This window comes from Bidens hawaiensis, unplaced genomic scaffold (assembly GCF_021521415.1).
Source record: "Bidens hawaiensis isolate Kalapana, Puna unplaced genomic scaffold, B.hawaiensis_p1.1 tig00053337_1, whole genome shotgun sequence".
Lineage (NCBI taxonomy): Eukaryota > Viridiplantae > Streptophyta > Magnoliopsida > Asterales > Asteraceae > Bidens > Bidens hawaiensis.
In genome coordinates, this window is record NW_027499613.1 from 16,642 (window position 1) to 38,907 (window position 22,266).

Below are 22,266 nucleotides of genomic sequence, written 5' to 3' on the forward strand. Positions count from 1 at the left end.
GACTTGGTTAAACTTTTTTCACAGCTTATAAAAAGAAACACAAATAAGTAAAGAGTTTATAATTAGAGATGACACAACCGGATTAATAGAGGTTCAAGTGAATATTAACTAATTCGTTCTACGTCATCTCCCCGATCAACCGATCGAGAGTTTTCATCACCGGTAATCACCCTAAAGGGTAGGAACCACCAATACAATGTCTCACTCTTCAAAGTAAGTGAACACTTTCTTCACTAAACACACCAATTTTTTAGCTTTACAATTCTTCTTAATCTCATTATGTCAAGATAGTGAGTCTTCACGAAATCTCTAATTAGCTCTATGTCAAGATAGAGTTCCCAACCCAATACAAAACAACATTATATCAAGATTGTTTGTTCCTTTCTTGAAACATCAACAAATGAGGAACCATCATTTGTCAAAACACAAGAACAACCTCTAATGTTGACCGATTAAAGTATACGCAAGATGTAGGTTGATAGCTTCAGAAAGCTTTTCTTTTAGCTCTAACTCTTGATAATTGAAGCATGATTACTCTTGAATTGTTGAAAAGATAAACCTTTAAATTTGTGTGTAAAAGATGTAGAGCAAAGGGATGAAGACTTAGTTTGAATAAGTCTTTTATTTATAATAAGGGGCATTTACATATATTCCCTCTCTAAGTTCATTTATTACATATTTACCCAACCCATAATAATCAATTGCATATTTTCCTTGCCTAAACCACATATATTATATATTTATCAATTTCACTAAAATTGACAAATTAAATGACTATTTTGCCCTAAAAGATCTATTTAAATATATCTCATTCCTAAAAGCATCCATTACATATATGCTCAATTTAAACCAAAACTGAGTCGGTGTTAAGACGAACATATATATCGAAACTAATAAATTCAATTGAAGTCGATTTTTCAATCATTAGCAAATATAAAAATGTATTTTTTTACCTAGTTTACCGACATATGAACATATTTTATCACATAATATTGTATGTTTCAATTCTATTGTTTTTTTCAAATAAATAAATCAGATACCATATGTATTGAACAAATTTTTCTCTAATTCAATTCTTTATTGTCGTTTTCAAACAAATATGCCAAATGCGTGTTTTGAACATACCCTATAACCAATAGTCGGTGTATATCATGCATAAAAAAGAATAAACTAATAGAATTAATGACGAACAGAGAAATAAGAAGAAGAAAAGGTTACACAACCAAAAAAAAGGTACAAAGCCCTTAAAAAGAACCATACCAGGTGGCATGGAAGACGAACATGAAGCCAGGTAGCCAACGTTGAACATAGACGAGCAGGTTTCAGGCTTCCAAGAAGAAGATCGAAAAAAGAAGTCGAAGTGTTAGTTTTTCCAGTCATGTTTTTTTAATTGTTTGGTTGTGAGTGTTGTAAATTGAACAAGGGTAACCGGGTAATTTGTTATGAAAAGGGGAAATATGTAATTGTGATTTTACGCTTGAGGAAATATGTAAATTAATAGGTTTAATAAGGGGAAAGATGTAAAAACTCTTTATAATAAAGCATGTGAGATACAAGGTTACTGGATTAGATGCCCGACGATCGATCTGATGGTCGGTCCAATTGACTGTGGACGATCAGCCCACTTCACATTGGTTTTGACAATGTGAACGTTGTGTGAAGCCTTTATCTAGCTTTTTGCCTTCTTTTACAGGCGCTTCACATGTGAGAAAGTCTTCCAATTACTTCTCACTTCTCCATGTAACATAACCCAAATATTTCACTTAATGGGTTAAGCATACTTTAGTTTCTTCAACCAAATCTTCAACTTTTGTCTTCTATGTATGAGTTTGACTTACCCTTTTGATGATGATTAAGTCACCAATGCAATGTTTAAATGCAAAACATTCTCTAAGAGGAATGATTATTCCAAGTATTATTTGAATTTCAAATAACACACATTTAAACAATTGTGTTTAAATATATATTTTTTTATAAATTGATCCATGAGTTTATAAAAGCTAACAACTTTATTAATTAAAGTTGTTCATTAATCTTTAATGGATATATCTTATAATTTCTTCATCTTCATGTTAATGTAGAAATCTTCTCATAATATTCTGTATATATTTAGATTTGTTAATTTCTTCTTCTTTGATTTTGAATGTGTAGTCTTTATTATGTGCTCCATCTTACTTAGTTGTGACTATCAATCAACTGTTAACGGACATTTGTGTAAAATATAGCATCAATGATAAACTAACACTTTTTCATGTCATACGAAACTAATTATATCATTATAAAAACATTAAAGTTGATTATGTTTAAACTATTATTTTCTGAACATTTTAGCTTTGAATTTCGATAACAGAGAGTGTTATTAGTGGTTTACTTTTTGCTTTTATCAATGATTAACCTTTTTTGTCCATGATTGTATCAGCCAAGGCCCAAATGTGATGTGAAGACCCCTCATGAGCCATACAAATGAATCCCACGTTTTTCTAATTGATGATTTAAAATTAAAAATTAAAAATAAAAAAGTTAAGGCTGAGGTTGAAACAATTTTTTTTAATGATACCAATTTTAACATTTACTGTAACTTCAATCTTTTAGTCACTTTCTTCTCTGAATGTATCACCATCGTCCCCACCATTAAATCACCACAAAAAAGCCCTAAAATCGATAAAACCATATCCATAGGAATCATATCCAACTTCATATCTAGCTAAATTAAACCTACCCTCATTGCCATAGGTGTCTACTTTGTAACACGTTGCATGAAGGTACTCAGATTATGTTAGGATAACTTTTAAGGTGACTTTACTGATTATTTGAGCCTTCAATCAATTTGATAACACACAAAACTAAATTATATTAGTGATTTGATAGCAAAAATTTATGTGAATCAAATTCATTCAATACATCACGATTTTAATGATTAAATAGTACTTTTCTAGATAAATAATGTGAAAAACTATACCAAAACTCCTTAAAAAAAACCTTATGAGCTCACTTGGACTTTGGTTTCACAAAGGTTAGGTAAAAAATGAAAATTCTATTTTGACCCCGTAACCACAGCCTTTACTCCGCCATTGGTGTTACTAATGATAATTTAGTGTGTGATTGATAAATTCATTACATGTGTTGCTAGTAACATTGTGCTAGATGTGTAAGTGAAAGTAATTGCACTTCATATGATAATGATAATAGTTCATGAATGCATTGATAACTAGACTATATTTGCTGGTTAAACTTTATTGATGTGTTAGGCAATATGCGTTATTGGTGACAACCTTAATCTATATAGGCTTAGGTTCTCTATAGATATTCAAAAATATATTTTTAAAAATTTCTAACAACCAATCATTTTATTTATTATTTTTTACATTCAGTATCATTTAAGGTTGGCTTTTGGTAGTTTTTTCAGTTTAGACGCATTCACTTATCCCAGTTATTTTTATCTCAAGTGGATAAAATTAAACAAGTTAGCATGAAAATGGCTGAATAAGGGAACCGATGTGTACTTTAGGAAAAAAAATATTGTACATAACTAAAAATAAAAGTTAAAACCCAGTATGTATCAAAACCGTTAACTTATTCTGTTTTATTTAAATCCATATAAAACAAATAAACTTAAATTTCATTTAACCCGACTAAACAAACCCAATAATAAATTAAAAACCTATCTAGAAAACACAAAGATAGATAGAGATTGAATTTATTTTTAGAGTAATGTGTTATTTTCGTGGTTAGACAAATAATGCGAATTTAGCTCAAAAAGTTTATTATTATTTTTTTTGCATAGAAGCATCCACGTTTCCTGGTTCTTGCCAGTTACATCCAAATCACTAACTCCGTTAAATTTAATTGTTAATTCAGAGGTAGACATGTTTTTTCACTCTTTCTTTATTATAATACTTATTTCAGTGAACTGTGGCTTTTGTCCCTGTGGTTTGTCCAGATTTACGGTTTTAGTGCAGTAGTTTCAAATTTGCAATTTTCTTCCCTATGGTTTCATTTCACTTGCAATTAAACTCGAATTCAATAATCTCGTTAAGTCTGGTCGTTAAACCCATCAGTGTGCCCTTCACGTGAGGGGCTGTTTTGTTCCTTCTTTTTTCCCTTTTGCCCCAAATACACCCAGGCCCTCACGTGAGGGGGCTTGCCAATTAGGATTGAGGTTTATTTGAGGAGGAAAACGACACTGGTCGTCACGTGAGGAGCACGCATATGAGTCAACGACCAGACTTAACGAGGTTAATAAGTTCGTGTTTAATTGCAAGTGAAATTAAACTACAAGGACAAAAATTGCAAACTTGAAACTATTGGATTAAAACCGTAGATTTTGACAAACCATAAGAACGAAAACCGCAGTTTACTGAAATAAGTATTATAGTAAAGAAAGAGTGAAAAGACATGTCTATCCCTGACTTAACGACTAAATTTAACGGGGTTAATGATTTAGATGTAATTGACAAGAAGTGAAAAACATTGATGATCCATATGAAAAATAATAAACTTTTTGAACTAAATTCATATTATTTGTCAAACTTCAAGAACAAAAATAACACTTTACTCTTATTTTTGTTATTTATTATAAGTTTGCCACGAGCCAAGAAGTAGCCCCTGCAATTCTCAAATGCATCCAAATAATTTTTTTTTTTTTTTGTAAGTGGTCCAAATCCTTTTAAAACACGACATTTGTCCTATTTTATCTTTTTGTATACTTACTTTTGTTAACAAATATGAAAAGGAAAGGATGCTATATTTTATTTTTCAATAACTATATGTTTAAAAAGACATATAATTTAATAAAATTATAATAACTTTATATAAACGACAAAGCACTCTTCATATTTTCCTACTTTTCATGATTCAAGTGTTTCTACTTTTAGTGACTTTTAGGATCTTGGTTAAGCACATGGATCTTGGTTAGGGGTGAAAAAAACGGTTTAGAAACGTCAGAACCGAGGAACCGGAACCGAACCGGTGCCTCAGAACCGCTAATGCGTGTACCGGTTCGGTTCTCGGTTCTCAGAATTTGCATTAAACGGTTCCCGGTTAGGTTCCAGGTAAAACCGGCGATTCTATACTTGGAACCGAAGAACCGGAATATTCAAAACGTTTTAAATAAATTTACCAACCCCTAATTTTTATAGAATAACTTATTAACCGGAATCCATTCAATCATTTTTTAATTCAAATCTCCTTTCTTTATGTTCAAGAACTATCAACCATGATCAATTTTGATTTTAACTATCAAGGTAATTTAATATAAAATGATATGATCTTCCATAATCTGTCGTTGCTAATGATTTATTTAACTTAAATACTTAGGTTTTAATAACGGATGTTCATGTTGTAATCTAAATTAGTTTTACCGTGAAAGAAGACATACAATTGTATAAACTTGTTTTGCAATTTGCAAAGTTTGCATAACTCATTTGATAAATAAATGATCGAACCGGTTCTAGCCAGAACCGCTTAGCGAGAACCGGCTTTAGTGGTTCTGGAACCGAACCGGTTTACTATAATAGGTTCCGGTTCCGGTTCTACTTTTCACTCATTTTCGGTTCCGGTTTAGTTCTCGCGGTTCTGAACCGTTGCACAGCCCTAATCTTGGTTAAGCAAACACAGACAATCAATTGTAGAAAATTAAACGAACACAAGACACAAAAATATTTTACGTGATTCAGTCTAGATGTCCTATATTCACAGGCTATAATGAATTGATTATTTCTTTATGTTCATATCACCTCTAATCATATGTATTACAAATACAAGCACATGTATAAATAAATTATAGATTAGTTTTTTCTAGTTGTTCTCCCCCCAAAAAAAAATAGTTCTGGGTTAGAAAAGAAATAAATAAAACGGGCCAATCATACCTCCTTTTGATCTTCTAATTGGTTGCTCTATGGTTCTCTAAATTGTGCTCAACATAATCGAACCTTCAAACCCAACACGTTAGATCTCTCTCAACCCCCTTTGTTCCCCTCTCATTTTTCCGCTTTGCATTGTCACGACCAAGGCCGTCTACGATAATTTATATACCTTTGTCGAGCTGAAATAAAAAGGTCATAGGCGCTAACGAGTAACGAAATATATAAGCTAGTTAATTTTAAACAAGATTAACGTTATACCAATAAAAATAGCAATAATATAGTAATAAAATCAAATATAATAATAGCTAATGGCTAAATGATGATCAGTGAAGCACCAGATAGTTGTTTATGAGACATAATTAATTAATCGAATGCAAAAGCCTACAAATCAAATAAAATATTACAATATAAGCTTTTTCACAGTTGACCTAATACTAAAAATGTAAGTCTTAATAACTAATCCAAATATCCAATTGTTCAATCGAATAGCGGAACAGCCGAACAACCATAAAATCATCACATAGTTAAAACCTTAAAATCATACCTTGATGTGGTCAGTGGTGGTGGCGGTGTTCTGATCGGTGGTGGACAACTGCATAATGGTCTTCGAGATGGTGGTGACCGGTGGCAGTTAGCAAAGAACTGAAGAAAGAGGGTTGGAAGGGGAGAACGACAAAGCCAGAGGCCATATTATGATTGAAGTTCTTTTTCTTAACGGTTTATTATTTTTTTTAGTTATTGATTTTGGTTTAAGTCCAACAACCTAAATTTTATCAATTGAATTAAGAATTAAAAAATTTTTATGTGATCAAAATTCAATTATAATTACATAATATTTAGTTTTTTAATACACACACATATATATATATAATGTTTGACCTATGAAAAACGTGTCTCAGCCAAGGGTGTGGCTCGCACACCCTCTCAACTGACCCTAGCCACGACAACCATTGTCCACCTCCCTGCTCTGCTTCCTTTGATCCATCTCCTTTCCCATGATCAAAGTTAGGGGTGTTCACGGTTCGGTATTGACGGTTTTTGGCTCAAATCATGAACCAAATTGTTATTAACGGTTTTTGTAATCGAAAACCAAAGTCGGACTGCTGAAAAATAAAACCGAACCGAACCATTACCCATACTTTGATTCCGATTTGGTTATTGGTTTAAGTTTGCCTTGTTAAAGGGCTAGTATAAAACTTTTGCTATAAAGCTTATATCACTGTTGAAAGGAACACTATTTGCTGCAAAACTATAATCACAATTCTAGTTTATATTTTTGTCATAATTACAATTCCAACAACACTAGTACAAAATGTGAATAATAATTGAGTTTCTCTCACAACTATAGAATGCAATTTCTCAAATTTTAAGATCATTTGGATCAATAAAATAATTAGTAATTAAATTTAATTATTAATCACGCACTTCAGGATGCCATTTAGTAAGTATTTAAGCATTAAATAGTCAACGAACAAATAAAATGTAATATTAAACGGTTAAACCGATGGGTCATGGGTGAAAGGAATGGAGTTAAAAATAAAGGATGGGTCATAAACTCATAAGTGGAAGATATTGGCCAACGTTCATTAAATATTTAAATTAGCTTGTTGGCCCATTTAACTTCAATTAACCCAATAGGTCGGTTACTTAGCTCAGTTTGCCCAGTTCATTTATTTAAAGCCTAAATAAAATGAATACTACATAACTTATACCTAATACAATAAAATGTTTTATAGTCTGGTCTAATTTTATCCTGCTAGTATCTATAATATATATAAATGAAAACATAAAAATCCTACGTGTCGCAATATGATCGCTCCCTCTTTTTTGGAGTCACCAGATTTGCTTGCTTTTTAAATAAAGACTTCTCATGCATTTTACCCAAATTCACGGGTATGGGTCGCATCAAACCCATATATTTCCTAAACGGGTTATAACATCTCATTAAATTAAAAACTATTGATATAAAAATCCTATAAAGTAGGGATATACCCAACATTAATATATGATTTATTTAAAAAAAGTTATATATTATTTATAATTAGAAAACCAATTTTATAGTATAAAAAATAAACGGGTCTTAGGTCTCATCAAACCCATATAGCTTTTAAACCGGGTTATAACATCTCATTTATTTATAAAATAATTTATCATCAAACCATAAGTATATTATTAACTTTCATACAATAAAAAAATAAAATTCAAAAAATAAATATTATAAACAAATAAGATAAAACAACCCCCGTAATACGGGGGATAAAAACTAGTTTTATATAAACCGTAAACCAAACTGGTCACTACAGTTTGAAACTTTTGAAACCGACCGGCCGAAAGGTACAAACAAAAACCAACCGCAAACCCAAACTAATGACCAGTTTGGACGGTTTGAAACCGAACCATAAACACCCCTAATCAAAGTAATGATAAAGGAAAAATATGGAAGTAAATGGAGAAGACACACATGTATGAAGATGAAGCAAACAAAGAAACACATGTGACGAAACATCTATAAGTTGGACTGCAAATAATGGTTATGCCACCGACATAAATGTTAGGGGTGATCAACAACCGAACCATGACCAAAAGTCGAACGGGTAACCAAAATTATCAACCGATTGGTTAAGTGAATATGATTAACCAACACAACCGATTGGTTAGGCTTAATGTGTCTTCGTTAACCGATTTTACCCGTAACCGAACTGAACTTATATGTTTGTGATTTTTCAATTTTTATATCTCAATTTTCATTTTTTATGCTTCCATTTCAAGCTTCGAACATTTAAATCCATATGGCAACTATCTATAATCAAGCTTGGAACATCATAACCAACTATAAAACCAACATATTTCAGCTTCAAAACTTCATAAATTATCTTGGATAATATCATTGGAACCACGTTCAACCTAAACAAAGGTTGGACAATCGATGTTACCGTCAAGGAAACAATCATGGGCAGACTTAGGTGATGGGTTAAAGTTGGTCCCACCCTACGAAATTTCTCTTTTTTAGCATATGTACATTATATTATAGCGATCCCGAAGAAATTAGGACAATGCACCACGTGTAATTTTGACGATGACTCCAAGAAATTTTAACACCGGTCTCGAAGAAGAACAATCTAGATTTTTAAAATTTTATAAATGTTGACTTATTATACACTAATTAATAATTAACATATGTAGAATAATTGTAAGCTAATTTTGACAATCATTTATAGCTGAAATCTTATCTTCCTCTTCTAATAAAGTAAAATAATAAAGCTTATACGTAAAGCTTACGTTAAGTTATAGCCTAATTTTCCCTCATAATCTTTTAATCTTTCATTTAATTATCGTAGTTATCCATTGGTCATCGGTCAAAACCATTTTGCCAATTGGATCATGAAATAGTCAATTTCCTCTTCTAACCTACTAATCTCTCATTTCATCCATCCTTGTTATTCATGGGCCATGAGTTAAAACCATTTTGACAATATGGTTATAAAATAGTCAGGAAATTAAAAGTAAATGTGACTAGAGATTAAACAAATAGTAATATGAAATTTAAACAAGTAGAAAATAATCAAAAACAATATTTTTCTATGGCTAGTTTATTCATTCAATGTTCAGTTTTTCCCATCCAAAGTGACTAGCAGACGTGGTCTAATAATTTTTAATATTAGATGACGATGAAAACACTTGTGATAAAACAATAAATGTTGTATATAAAGAGATTTCTCAAATTTACAAATTTAATATTCAAGACTTTTTATTGTTTGGATTATATATTTCATTTATTTTTTACTTTAATTATGTTCCTTTATTTCAAATAACGGACCTTATTTATTTATATTACTAGTCTATATACCCGTGTGACACGCGGGTTTTATAAAAAAAAAATTAACTTATTATTAATTATAATCTATGATGTACCTACATATCCTAACAATAACTATATTAAAAGAATGTATAGAATAGTCAAACAAAGAAATAAAATAAAACAAGTTTCTCAATGAACCAAATATTATGGCTCTACAATACATTAAAAGATGAAAGTACGGAAGCAATGTGCCTTTCACTTCCTTTTGTAGTTCTCGTTCTTGATTTTCCGTCAACCCAATATTCAACCTCCATCGCAATTAGTTGTTATTACCAAGTTGAAATAGAAAATAGTTTCCACAAATTTCACTTGTTTTGATCACTTGAGACCACTATCAATGCACATCTAGACAACATATTGTTATGAGTAGGGGTGTTCACGGTCCGGTTTGAACGGTTTTTAGCTCAAACCGTGAGCCAAACCGTTAGTAATGGTATCTGAAATCGAAAACCAAAACCGAACCGTTGCCACCGGTTTGGTTTCAGTTTGGTTTCACGATTTGAGTTTGGCTTGTTAAAGTGTTACTATAAATTTGCGGTGCTTATAGATTTATACATGACAATATTGTTCTAATTTCAGTAATGAAAGAATTGTGAATGATAAACAATTAATCTTATTATAAGTCAAACAGGTCAATCAGCTCAAGGCTGAAAGAGATAATTATGCAAGTATTTAGATGTTAAATAGTAAACAAACAGTATGTAAATATAAAGTGATGGGTCAATAGGTCATGAGTGAAAGAGATTAGGTTGTTAGTCCATTTTAACATAAATGAACCCGGTGGTGTTAGATCCTTAGCACAGTTGACAATTCATCTATTTCATTTCAATTAAACCCAAATGCAAAGAAGAACATAATTTGTACCTACTATAAAACATCTAAAAATAAAATATATAAATACATATATATTTATTTATCATACGGTCCGGTCCGGTTTTATATGACCGGTTTTTGGTATAAACCGTAAATCAAACCGTTTGCTACGGTTTGAAATTTTTGAAACTGACCAACCAAAATATACAAACAATAACCGATAGCGAAGCCAAACCGATGACCGGTTTGGTCGGTTTCATGGTTTCAAACCGAATCGTAAACACCCCTAGTTATGAGTAATGTGAAAAAAACAATTACCTTTTTAATGACTGAAGTGAATATATAATTCTTTTTGGGGATGAGTGAGCATGCAACATACAACCTCGACTATCAGTAAATTTCTCAACATAATGCTTTTTATCAACAGAAAGATATTGCATACCTTTGGGCAAGTGATTCAGTAGCAATGCATTACTCATTGGTGAGACGAACTTACCTGATTCGTTTTTGCACTTAGTTATGTTGAACATTCATTGATGAGACGTTCCTCTTCTGCACAAATAGGGCAGCCACATTATTTAAAGAACTGTTCATAGGTCTAGAAATGAAATATGCAATGTTGATAAGATTGGTGGCATTTATGATTAATATATCATCAATAACAAATTCACATAAAGACTTAAAAAATCCCCTTAATTTTAGTGAGCCCTAGCCTTAAATCTTTATGGCGCACGTGTGTAAAATAAAGATTAAAGGAGAACAAATTATACAAGTTTATTTGTCTGCACTTTACAGTTATCTAAACATGGGGTACACAAAATCAGCTTTATTATTTTCATGCCCAATTTTCAATTTTTCGTATATAATCATTATAATTGTAAAATGTATTGATACAATGAAGATATTAGTTTTAACTAATTAAAATAAACACATATTATTGTGCACACATAATATCATCCTGTAAGCCTACTAAAAAATCACACACATAGACACACACACATATATAATAAATCAAGTCGGCTCACGAGCTCAGAGAGTGAGGGCTAGCTCGGGCTCGACCGTTTACAACCGAGCCACATGGTATTTGGACAACCCTAATATATTGAGAAAACTGCCAGTCAAACCTACAATCCTATAAAGTCAAATGAACTTCTAAGAAATCCACATAATACTCCTAGACACAAATAATCTATTTGCAACCCACCGTAAAAACTGAAAACCTAACCAAAAAGACCTTGACCGAACTGAATCCATTGTAAAAACCATTAAAAAAAATAAGTTGAACCGAACAAAACACATCTTCAAACCATACTTAAACCCGAACAAACCAAAACTTATCAACTAACAAATGCATAATATGACATGAATAATATCATAATATGTAACTATGATTTCTTAAATGAATATACTAAAAAAGAAACATAAACCTGAAGTAGTAACCAACTTGAGTAGTGTCGGTCGATTGAGTGTCAGTGATGGCCAATTGAGCAAAACCAACGGTTGATTGAGCAGCGGCTACACAAATTTATGAAAAAGTCCGTGATTAACCAAATCCACAAAAAGAATTGAATGAAAACAACTTATTTTAATGATCCGCGTATTCAAGGGAGCTTCTAACACTTATCGGCATAACACACGACGTTCATGATAAGCTTTGATGAGGTATCAGTTCCCCATTTAACCGCATCCATGAATTGTTGAAACAGTTTCCGGCTAGGAAACGGCGTGACAGATGCCGTTGTTGGCGTACTCCCTTTTCTCTCTCAAATAAGAAGGATAGAAGATAAGGGTTTTCTTGGATGTTGTGATGGAAAGGTTTGAAATTTGAATTGGCTCAAGAGCCAAAATAAACCACCTATTGCTTTAGAATTGAAACTTTCACAGGAAGGAAGCTTGTAACAAAAAACGTTATTTACTTGACACAATAGCAAATGGCTTCTATGAATGACACATCAACTCAAACAATATTGAGAGAACAAGTGGCAATAGAGATCTTCTTTTATTATATAGAGGGATTTGACAAATCCCATGCAATACACATATTCAAAAGTTAGTTAATATATATCATTACTAATCGGGCTGTTCAATTATAATTGGAAAATCAAGCTCAAATATAATCTAGAGCCCATAAAAAACTAACTTAACAACAATTAAAAATCATATTCCCGTATCCCAATTTACAAAAGCCCAACAAAATGTGTGCGACCCTATTGTTAACTCAAGTGGTGGGTAGAGGGTGAGGATTTCATTGGGTCGAGCCCATTTATCCAACGGACCTTATTGTATTTAGAGGAACCGACTTATCATTCAGACCTTAAAGTGGTTTTATGATTCACAATCACTGTGTTTTAAACACCATATACATCGACATAATTCACCTTCATTAAAAAAACATCACATGTATCGTGGAAACTTCCATGTTAGTCGATTTTAAAAAGTATTAACAACGAAATGAAAATGTGAAATTGAAAAAAGTCAACGAATGAGTCAGGCCCATAGAGAATGAGAGATTACACAAAGAAGTTTCATTTTCTCATTCTCGTTGATTTAGTACGATCGATGTTGATGTCAGGACTGATATGGGTACATGTGTCGTGATCGTGGGGCCTAATGGATCAGGAAACTCAACGCTTTTAAATTTTCTTGTGGCTAACTTAAAATCGACACACATAATGAAGTAAGACGAAGTCAAAAGTTAGACAAATAACCCCTAATTTATAAATTTAGACTAACGTTTTAGTTATCTTAACAGGATATAATGTATGGACTTATTATAAAGGGCCAAACTGCAATCAAATTTAAGCTTTAAGAACTGTTATAAACCCATCCAAGCCCAATCATAAAGCCCAATTTAGCAGCCCAATCTAATGGTCCAACAAACATTGATTCGTGATATAAGCCGGAAAATAAGAGTAAAACATTTTGAATGAATTTGTTGAAGAAAGTTTGATCTCCCATTCTCTCTATAATAGGATTTTGCTTTCCCATACCCTTTTTTAAAACCAATTTCTTATGATTCAATGAAACATGAACAATCACCTTACAGATCTTGTATTTGAGTGTTTAGCAATCAAATTTAAGCGTCAGGGATTTATTCATCCAAACGTTTTATTTATTTTACTAAAATGGCTATGACTAGTAAACAAATTTTTGCAAAAATAATAATAATAATAATAGTAATAATAATAATTTTCTCTTATATAAATAAAATTATATTATACATAAAACCTAGATGCTACAATACCATTTTAACTTTTGCATATTTCATCCCTTAATAAGATTTGAACAATGCACCTTTCGTTCTTTTTCAAATCATAAAAAGAGGAATGTTATATTGGGTCTTTGCAGTGTCAGGCCCTGTTTTTGTCTCTTTTCTCTTAATAGAGGAAAACGTCTGATTCGGTCAGACGTAATCAGACGTGGGGCTGTTTGTTTTTTTTCTGGCATTAAGAGGTTCGGCGTCTTAATAGCATCTGAACTAGTAAGAGCTTTTAGTGGGTCTGAAAACCTCTTAACCCAAAAAAACATATGTTTGTCTTCGGCCTCCATTAACTTCTAACCCGGAGACCAGGCTCCATCTCCGACGACTAGAGGTTCGTCTCTAGCCTCCACCTCTTAATGATTCAGATTTCAGACATTTGAACCACCTCTTAACATTCAGATGTGGTATTCAGATTCAAGACTTAAATATCTAAAAAAACAAACGGGGCCTTAGATAAGTTGTTATTTTTTTGCGTTACGACAGTTTGCTTTTTTAAACAGTTTTGAATAAGAAAATTTTTCCCTTTGTTGTTAATACTTGCTAATTTGTTACAAAATTTAGTTGTGTAATAATACATAATAAATGAAGCATTATCTACAAGTTATAATAAAGATGTTAAGATAACGGAATTATAAATATAGATAATTATCGGAAGCAGGGTGTCGCAAGTGAGTTTTTAGAATACTTTCTTTGATTTTTGTAACACGTGTTTTTTATATATTAATTTTTTGGATTCCGTTCTGATACTATTACGAACCTTATCGATGTTGATCAAATTCATGTCGACTAGGCACGCATTGCCGGTGTTTTACCGATTTATGTTTTTTAAATATGTTCATTTACGAATTTAACTTTTGAGCCTAGTTATGCTACCGTAACAAACCTAATCGATACTTACATCAACTAATCATCGCAACACCCAGGTTTTACCAACGCATGTTAACCGATGCCAGTCAAACTCGCGTAGCCGCAATGCTGCGGGTTTTACCTAGTTATAAACAATGTGACTTTTTTTTTTAGAAAAAATACAATAAAAACACTTTAGCATAAACCCTAAACTGCTAAACCCCACAATAGAATTGAACAAGCACACACATAACCCCAAATTAAAACCCTAATTTACTCTCCAGCAATATTAACCACAAATCGATTACCTTTAACTAACAAACCGATTCACAGGTTAGTTTGTTGTTGGATTATTAGGGTATACGATTCCAATTTCTTGTTCGATTCAATTCGTATGCAGATTTTGTTGGTTCGATTGAGTATGGGTATTTGTGGGTTTTGATTATTAGTTAACTGGGTGTTCAATTTTGTTGCTAATTTGAAGTTTTAGTTATTTACGAAAATGCCATTTTGTTGTTGAAGAGTATGGAAGTTGATAGATTGGATGGCCGGACTGCGAATCAACGAAGGCCGGTGGTTTGTAGTCTAGGCGTACTGCATCGGGCTCATGGGTCTGCTAGCTGGGCTCAAGGTAATTCAGTTATTCTATTTGGTTTCGACCAGGGGTGTAAACGAGCCGAGCCCAGGCTCAACTAGGTTCAAGAATCGCTCGTTTTGACTTACGAGAGCTTGAGCATGAGCTTGGCTCGTTTAGTATTTATTAAATAATTATATGCATTTATAGTTGTATATATATATTTTATGAAAACCTTTAATGAGCCTAAGCTTGGCTCGAGCTCGTGTGCAGTAGAGGTGCACGTAGAAACCAATTAACTGACCCGACACGAGGAACCAAATCGGCGATAGAAACCGTAGGTTCAGGATCGGTTTATAATTCTCACTGTTGAAACCCGTCAAACCGAACCAAATTGTCCAAAAACTGATCAAACTGGTCAAGAAACTGAGCATAACCCAGTCTAGAAACCGGTTTGTACTCAACTTGGATTGTTAACTTGTTAACCAACCGGGCCCGGTTTCAACTGAACCGGTTTTTGCTTCTCTAGTATGCAGTACCGTAAACGAGCTAAAGCTCATTTCGAGCTCGGCATTGCAGAGTGAAATTAAAACAAAGAAGTCCAAAAGAGGTTTAACTTAGAAATAGACCAGGCTCGTTAAGGCTCGACGAGCCTAAATGAGCTTCCGATACAAGGCTCGAGCTTGGGCAGGATAATTGTGCTTCATTTGAGGCTCGGGCTCGAACTAGAAAAAGCTCGGCTCGTTTCGAACTTTTTATCATTTCGAGCTCGAGTAGCTCGCGAGCAGCTCGGCTTGTTTACACACCTAGTTTCAGTTTCAAAATTAAAAAATATGTTGTGTTTTTATGGCATTAGGTGAGACAAAGGTGATTGCAGCTGTTTATGGACCGAAAGCTGGAACAAAGAAAAATGAAAATCCTGAAAAGGCTTGCATTGAAGTCATTTGGAAGCCAAAAACAGGACAAAGTGGTGAGTGTTTTGTTTAATGGTTATCTGCAACGTATGCTGATTCTTTTTGTTACCATTTATTTCGCGGGGTTAGTTTTAGAACAAAATACTAAATTGGGATTGGTTTGATTATTAGGGAAACAAGAGAGGGAATTTGAAATGGTATTAAAGAAAACCTTGCAAAGCATCATTCTTTTGAATGTTCATCCTAATACAACAACATCAGTTATAGTTCAGGTTTGTTGATTTTTAATTTCTTGCCTATATATGTGTATATATGTATCTATGTGTGTGTGCACGTATATAGGAAAAAAAGTTACGAGAAAACTACTACTAACCAATCAATTTTTTTTTCTCTTTTTATTTTAAGGTTAGAATGTTAAAAAAATATTTAAAATTGCACGCTACATATGTGCACCTCGTATGAGTTACGTTTATGTAACTTCGTGACCTACACACATGTAACTTCATGAGCTACATATTTTATTTATTTACTTTTTTTTCTTATTAATGTTACATTTCTTACCTTATAAATAAAAGAAAATTAAGTAATATTTAAGAAAGAAATGATTGCTTGGTAGTAGTTTTCTCGGTTTTCTCTGGAACCGTGTGTATATACGTATATAAAGGGATTCATACGCATTGCTCTAAATGTGACATTTAACGGTTTTATTAATGATTGTTGGTTTCTTTTTCTTTTTCTTGAAATTTATGATCAGCTTGATTATTATATATTATGTGCAGGTTGTCAATGATGATGGTGCCGTATCCTTTTAATTTAAGGTGTTTTAAGTTTTCCTTTGATCGGTTTTGGTGCTTCTTGACTATATATATGTTTAGCTACTGCGATAAATGCAGCCTGTTCTGCTCTCGTGGATGCTGGAATTCCTTTAAAACATCTTGCTGGTAAGATAAAATGATGCAAATATCTTTATTTGAATTTTGATTTTTAATATCTTTTATTATTATTAAGTTATCTCGTTTCCTAGTTTATCGTTTTCTATGTTTAGTATAAACAAGGATCCAAGTTGTTTAGATCATTAGTTTTTTTTTGAGTTTAATTTATAAGAACATTGTTCTTTGAACCTTTGGTTCGTTTTATCGTCTTTGATTAATCATGAGTCTCTCGAGTCATTGATCGCTTCCGAAACTGCATCAGTTGGTATCAGAGCTTTTGGTTCTCAAATGGCTCGACGTGGTGTTGAATACTTGCTTGATCGTAGAGTCGCCGACCGAGGCAACGATCGAAGTATTTTCTATTCACGTGCTCGTGGAGAAGATCGATGTCCTACTCGCAGAGTCGCCGGCCGAGGCAGCGGTGGAGTCTGTTCCGACCCACGGGATCTTATGAAGATCCAACGATTCCGACAAAGAGTCCGCGATCTTGAAGAGATCGAACGGCTCCGAAAACAAGTCCGCGATCTCAAATTACAATGGGAGATGCGCAAGACGGAAACCGAGTCGAGCACTGCGCCTGGGACGAAGGTGCCGACGGAGAGCAGCAGCCGTTCAGCCGTCACCCACCCCGGTTCTATGAGCCGATCCATCAAGAAGAGTGTTTATTTGCGGATCCTTCTGGCGATGATTTTAGTTATGATTCACCACCCATGTTTGATAACTACAATGATGAGGCAGAATATACAATGGTTCTAGATGGTGCGGCGGCTGCTACCGGGTCTCAAACTCCGTCAGTGGTAATCTCTACGATGGTGGCTACTGGTTGTGATGGGTTGAATATTGGTGGCGTTGAGAATTACAATGTTGGTTTGGAAGCTCCATTGGTGCCGTCAATAATTGAGGAAGGTTTGAATGTTGTGATGTGTTCTACGAAACAGAAGTTGGAAAATAAGGAAAATAATGAATTTTCAAAAATTGAAGAAATACTTTATGCAAACAATAATGGTGCTTTACGTGGAGAGCCACAGATTTTGGAACTGATTGCGAAGTCTTCGGTTCAAATTAATAACGAGAACAATGTTATTAAGTATATCGATGAGGAGTTCAATGTAGCTAATAAAGGATTTATCATGTCTCCAACAATAGAGCCGCCAATCCTGGAGGTTGTTACAAAAATAATGGGGTCCCCTAATTTAATTTTTCAAATTAAGAAGATTAAAATTAAAACAAATATGGATACGCTTTCTTCAAATATTGCTAATAATTTGATATATTCTAATACTAGAGTTTCTATAATTAATGGAAGTTTAGTTGGGGCTGAAATATATGAGCAGGTTACCTCGACAGTGAGCATGAGTCGGTCCAATGTTCCATGGGACCCAGGTGGTATAAGTTCAGATTCGCGTCAGGTGTTTTGCAAAGTTGAATTGTTTAGGCATGTCATGAAGTTAATAAATAAGGAGCGCGTTGATGTTCCTTTTGATCCGGGTGGCTTTGTTTCGAAGACAAAACTCGAGGTCGAGTTTTTTCAAAGACGGGGAGTATGATGCAAATATCTTTATTTGAATTTTGATTTTTAATATCTTTTATTATTATTAAGTTATCTCGTTTCCTAGTTTATCATTTTCTATGTTTAGTATAAATAAGGATCCAAGTTGTTTAGATCATTAGTTTTTTTTGAGTTTAATTTATAAGAACATTGTTCTTTGAACCTTTGGTTCGTTTTATCGTCTTTGATTAATCATGAGTCTCTCGAGCCATTGATCACTTCCGAAACTGCATCATAAAATTTTATAACTTAAGTTGTGATTGAAATCCACAGTTTATTTTCTGTGTATTTAACGAACTTTATATGGCGTTACTGGTTATTGTAGTTGCAATATGCTGTTGTATGGCTGAAAGTGGACATGTTTTTCTTGACCCCAGCAAGTTAGAAGAACAGGTTAGTGTAATTTTTCGTTAAACCCCACGGACATTTATGGTTTTACAGATACACCCTTTAACACTCTAGTAATGGATATGTTTGATTTTGTCTTTATATTGTCAAATGTGAAGTGGTTGCCATGCTGGCTATTTTTGCTGACATGGACTTCACAGGTTAAAGTGTTTTTTATTGTTATGACAACTAAGGGGCTTATTTGTGAAAAAACAGGAGTCTGTAGGTTTTTTCGCAATATCTTTTTGACATTTTCATCGGTTTGACATTTTTAATCGGTTTGACATTTTGTGGTGGGAAGGATTTTTCGTTGAAGATTACTTAGTAAAATAAGGGTTTTCTTGAGGATTACTTTACTAACTTTGTTAATGTAAAATAGCTATTTAATATAAACCCTATGGATTTTGTGATTTCATGTATATGTCAATTAACACTTGAACTTGTAACGTGTGTCCATTTCTATCTTTTAAACGGTCGTAATTGATGTGATTACCATTTTGGTTATTTTTGCTGACATGGGCGTAGGGGTGTTAACGAGCCAAGACCTAGCTTGATTAAGCTCGAGCTTGACTCGTTAACTTACCAGCGCTGAAGCTTGATTTCAGCCTGTAAGTAGCTTTTTCAAGCTTGTAGTGAGTAGTTTTTTTAAGCTTGAGTTCGGCTAGTGAGCAGTTTATTAAGCTTGAGCCCCGCTAGTTTTATATATATTAATTAGTTTATATACATTTAAAATTATTTTTTTATACATATGTATAATTAAAATTTGCATATATTGCATAATATATATTATTTAATTATTTTTTATAATAACTTTATATATGATAATATTTGGCTTATAAATATATATAATTAAAATTGTATAATTAATGGGCTCGTGTAAGCCGACTTGAGCTCGATAAATGAAACTTGGGCTCGGGCTTGATAACTGAAGCTCTGGCTGGCGCTCCTTGATTAAACAAGCTTATTTTAAGCTCGGCTCGATTCAAAGCTTGTAGCAAGCCGATCTTGATTATCTTATGAGCGGCTTGGCTTGTTTACATCTCTACATGGGCGTAACAAGTCAAAAGATCCATTCTTGTACAAGATGGGCTTATTTACAAAAAAAGAAAGTCTGTAGGGTTTTCCTGCAATTTTCTTTTTACATTTAAAAATCGGTTTGACTTAGTTAAAGCATCTTATTAATGTAAAATGTGAAAAAGTTATTACAATGATTTTCTTGATACTTTAACTTTCTAGTACTTTTTAGTAACATTTGGCCTTCACTTGCAGAATACAAAGGCATTTGTATATTTGGTCTTTCCAAACTCGACAATGTCTGTCCTTCCACAAGGTTCCGAGGTTAAGGAACACGGGATTATTACATCCGTCACCCATGGCGTAATTGCAGGTACCGTTCAGATACACACGCGTTACTTTAATTAATGTTTTATTAAACTTACAAATATATGTATTGTATATTGTATTAGTGGATGACTACTTTAGCTGTGTGAAGATGGGACGCGCTGCGGCAGCTGAGCTGTCTGATTATGTTAGGAACAGTTTGAAGTTGAAAGCTGGGAATGATCCATCTAAAGCCGGTTGACTGCTGACGCGATTAAGAATAAGTTGTTAACATTATTATTGCCAGTTTTATGCACTTGAATTAGATGAACAGATTACAAAAAAAGTCAGTTTTGTTGTATGTTTTCTAATTTGGTGTTCTCATCTCCTTAAAGATGAAAAAATCATTGCTTCTACAGCACATCATAATCAGTATGATTAAATGGCTGTTTTTGGGTTGACCTGTTTAGCTAAATGGGTTGTGCTTAGGTTGACTTGTTTAACCCGTAGGTCGACCCAACAACCTGTTTATGACCATTTAACGGACTCTTTTACAACCCGCCAACCTTTGCAACTTGATTACAACCGGTTAACTTTTTGACACGTTTAGATTAGTGGTTTAGACAAGGTGTGTCGGGTTACATAATTTGATATGTACACATGTTAGTGCTGATTTTTTTACAAGAAAAAATAAGGGTCGTGTTTGACTGTTCGGGTTAAAGAATTCAATCTTTAATCAACTGGTTAACACCTATAGTGATATATAAATATGTATCATTACAGAAACATCCATATTGTAACAAATTATGTTCTTAACATTAACACACCAGTCACCAAATGAATGAATGTCTATTTGGTCCATTTATGAACCTGGTAATTATTGTACACGTCGCCAACACAAATGGCTGGTATATATAAATAGTATTAATATATTTTATATTACTAATCATATAGTTGAGTGGGGGCATATTGACCTACCTAAGTTTGTAAATGGTCCATGGATATATGTCTTGTTATCAAACAATGACAACATTTGTCCTCCGAACACCATTGAAAATTTGAAATTATATGATTTTAAATTATATCATTCGTGTTAAATAAGTATAAAGTACCAACCCATTATATTAGGAAGACACAATTAGTCATTTAGAATTTTAAAAGCACTAATGTTTATTAAAATCATTTTTGGGTACCTTTGCCTTGATTATCCTTGATTAATTTAGTATTTATTGAAGCCTTAGCTTAAATTACTCTTAACTTTTTTAAGAGGTTATTTAATTAGGCTATGCGTCAAATCATGCATCCATCAAACAGTGAAATAAAACAAATAAAAGTGAATAGGACATTCTTATCAAGAACTAAAGAATTAAACTTATGCATTTAATCTGTGAAATAAACAGGAACTTAACATGTATTAAAAGTTAACTTATCAACTTAGAAAAAGAAGCAATCACAAGAACATTATTATTTTATTAAACTTTTTTGGGGCAGTTTTTTCCCTAATATATCACTATTGATTAATTTAATTTTTATTCAAGTTCTTAGGTTAGTTTACTCTTTCACGTAAAATGTTTAATGAGTTATTGGATTAGGATATGTGTCAAATCAAGCATGGGTCATCTTTGTTTTTATCCATGGTATTCTTTGTATTTGTCCTCTTATTTTTGGATCCGCTTAGTGGTCCAATTAAGTACTTGGCATTTTTTTTGGATTTTTTTCAAATACTTGAATTTGTGAATAGTAAATAAATGACCCACTTATAATTGACCTTTTTGGAAGTGGCCAACAATATTAAAACCTCAACCAACAAAACTGGCATAAGGAATATGGATAGAACCACCTTTGACTTGATCTTGACAATCACCTTCAATTTCTATGTACAATGTCGCTTGATCATCACAATACACCCATGCATTGATGAGATGACCATCAATCCCGTATTAATT

The 22,266-nt window shown here is 33.0% G+C and overlaps 1 protein-coding gene across 1 annotated transcript; it reads left to right on the forward strand.

The window, feature by feature from the left end:
• The first annotated feature begins 14,842 nt into the window (after positions 1-14,842).
• Positions 14,843-20,628, forward strand: LOC143600081 (exosome complex exonuclease RRP46 homolog). Its single transcript, XM_077077868.1, has 9 exons — positions 14,843-14,977; positions 15,167-15,275; positions 16,075-16,188; positions 16,304-16,404; positions 16,912-16,934; positions 17,003-17,073; positions 18,939-19,006; positions 20,270-20,387; positions 20,467-20,628. Exons 2-9 carry the CDS (start codon positions 15,170-15,172, stop codon positions 20,580-20,582), a joined length of 717 nt encoding a protein of 238 aa, XP_076933983.1. The 5' UTR covers positions 14,843-14,977; positions 15,167-15,169; the 3' UTR covers positions 20,583-20,628.
• The last annotated feature ends 1,638 nt before the right edge of the window (positions 20,629-22,266 follow it).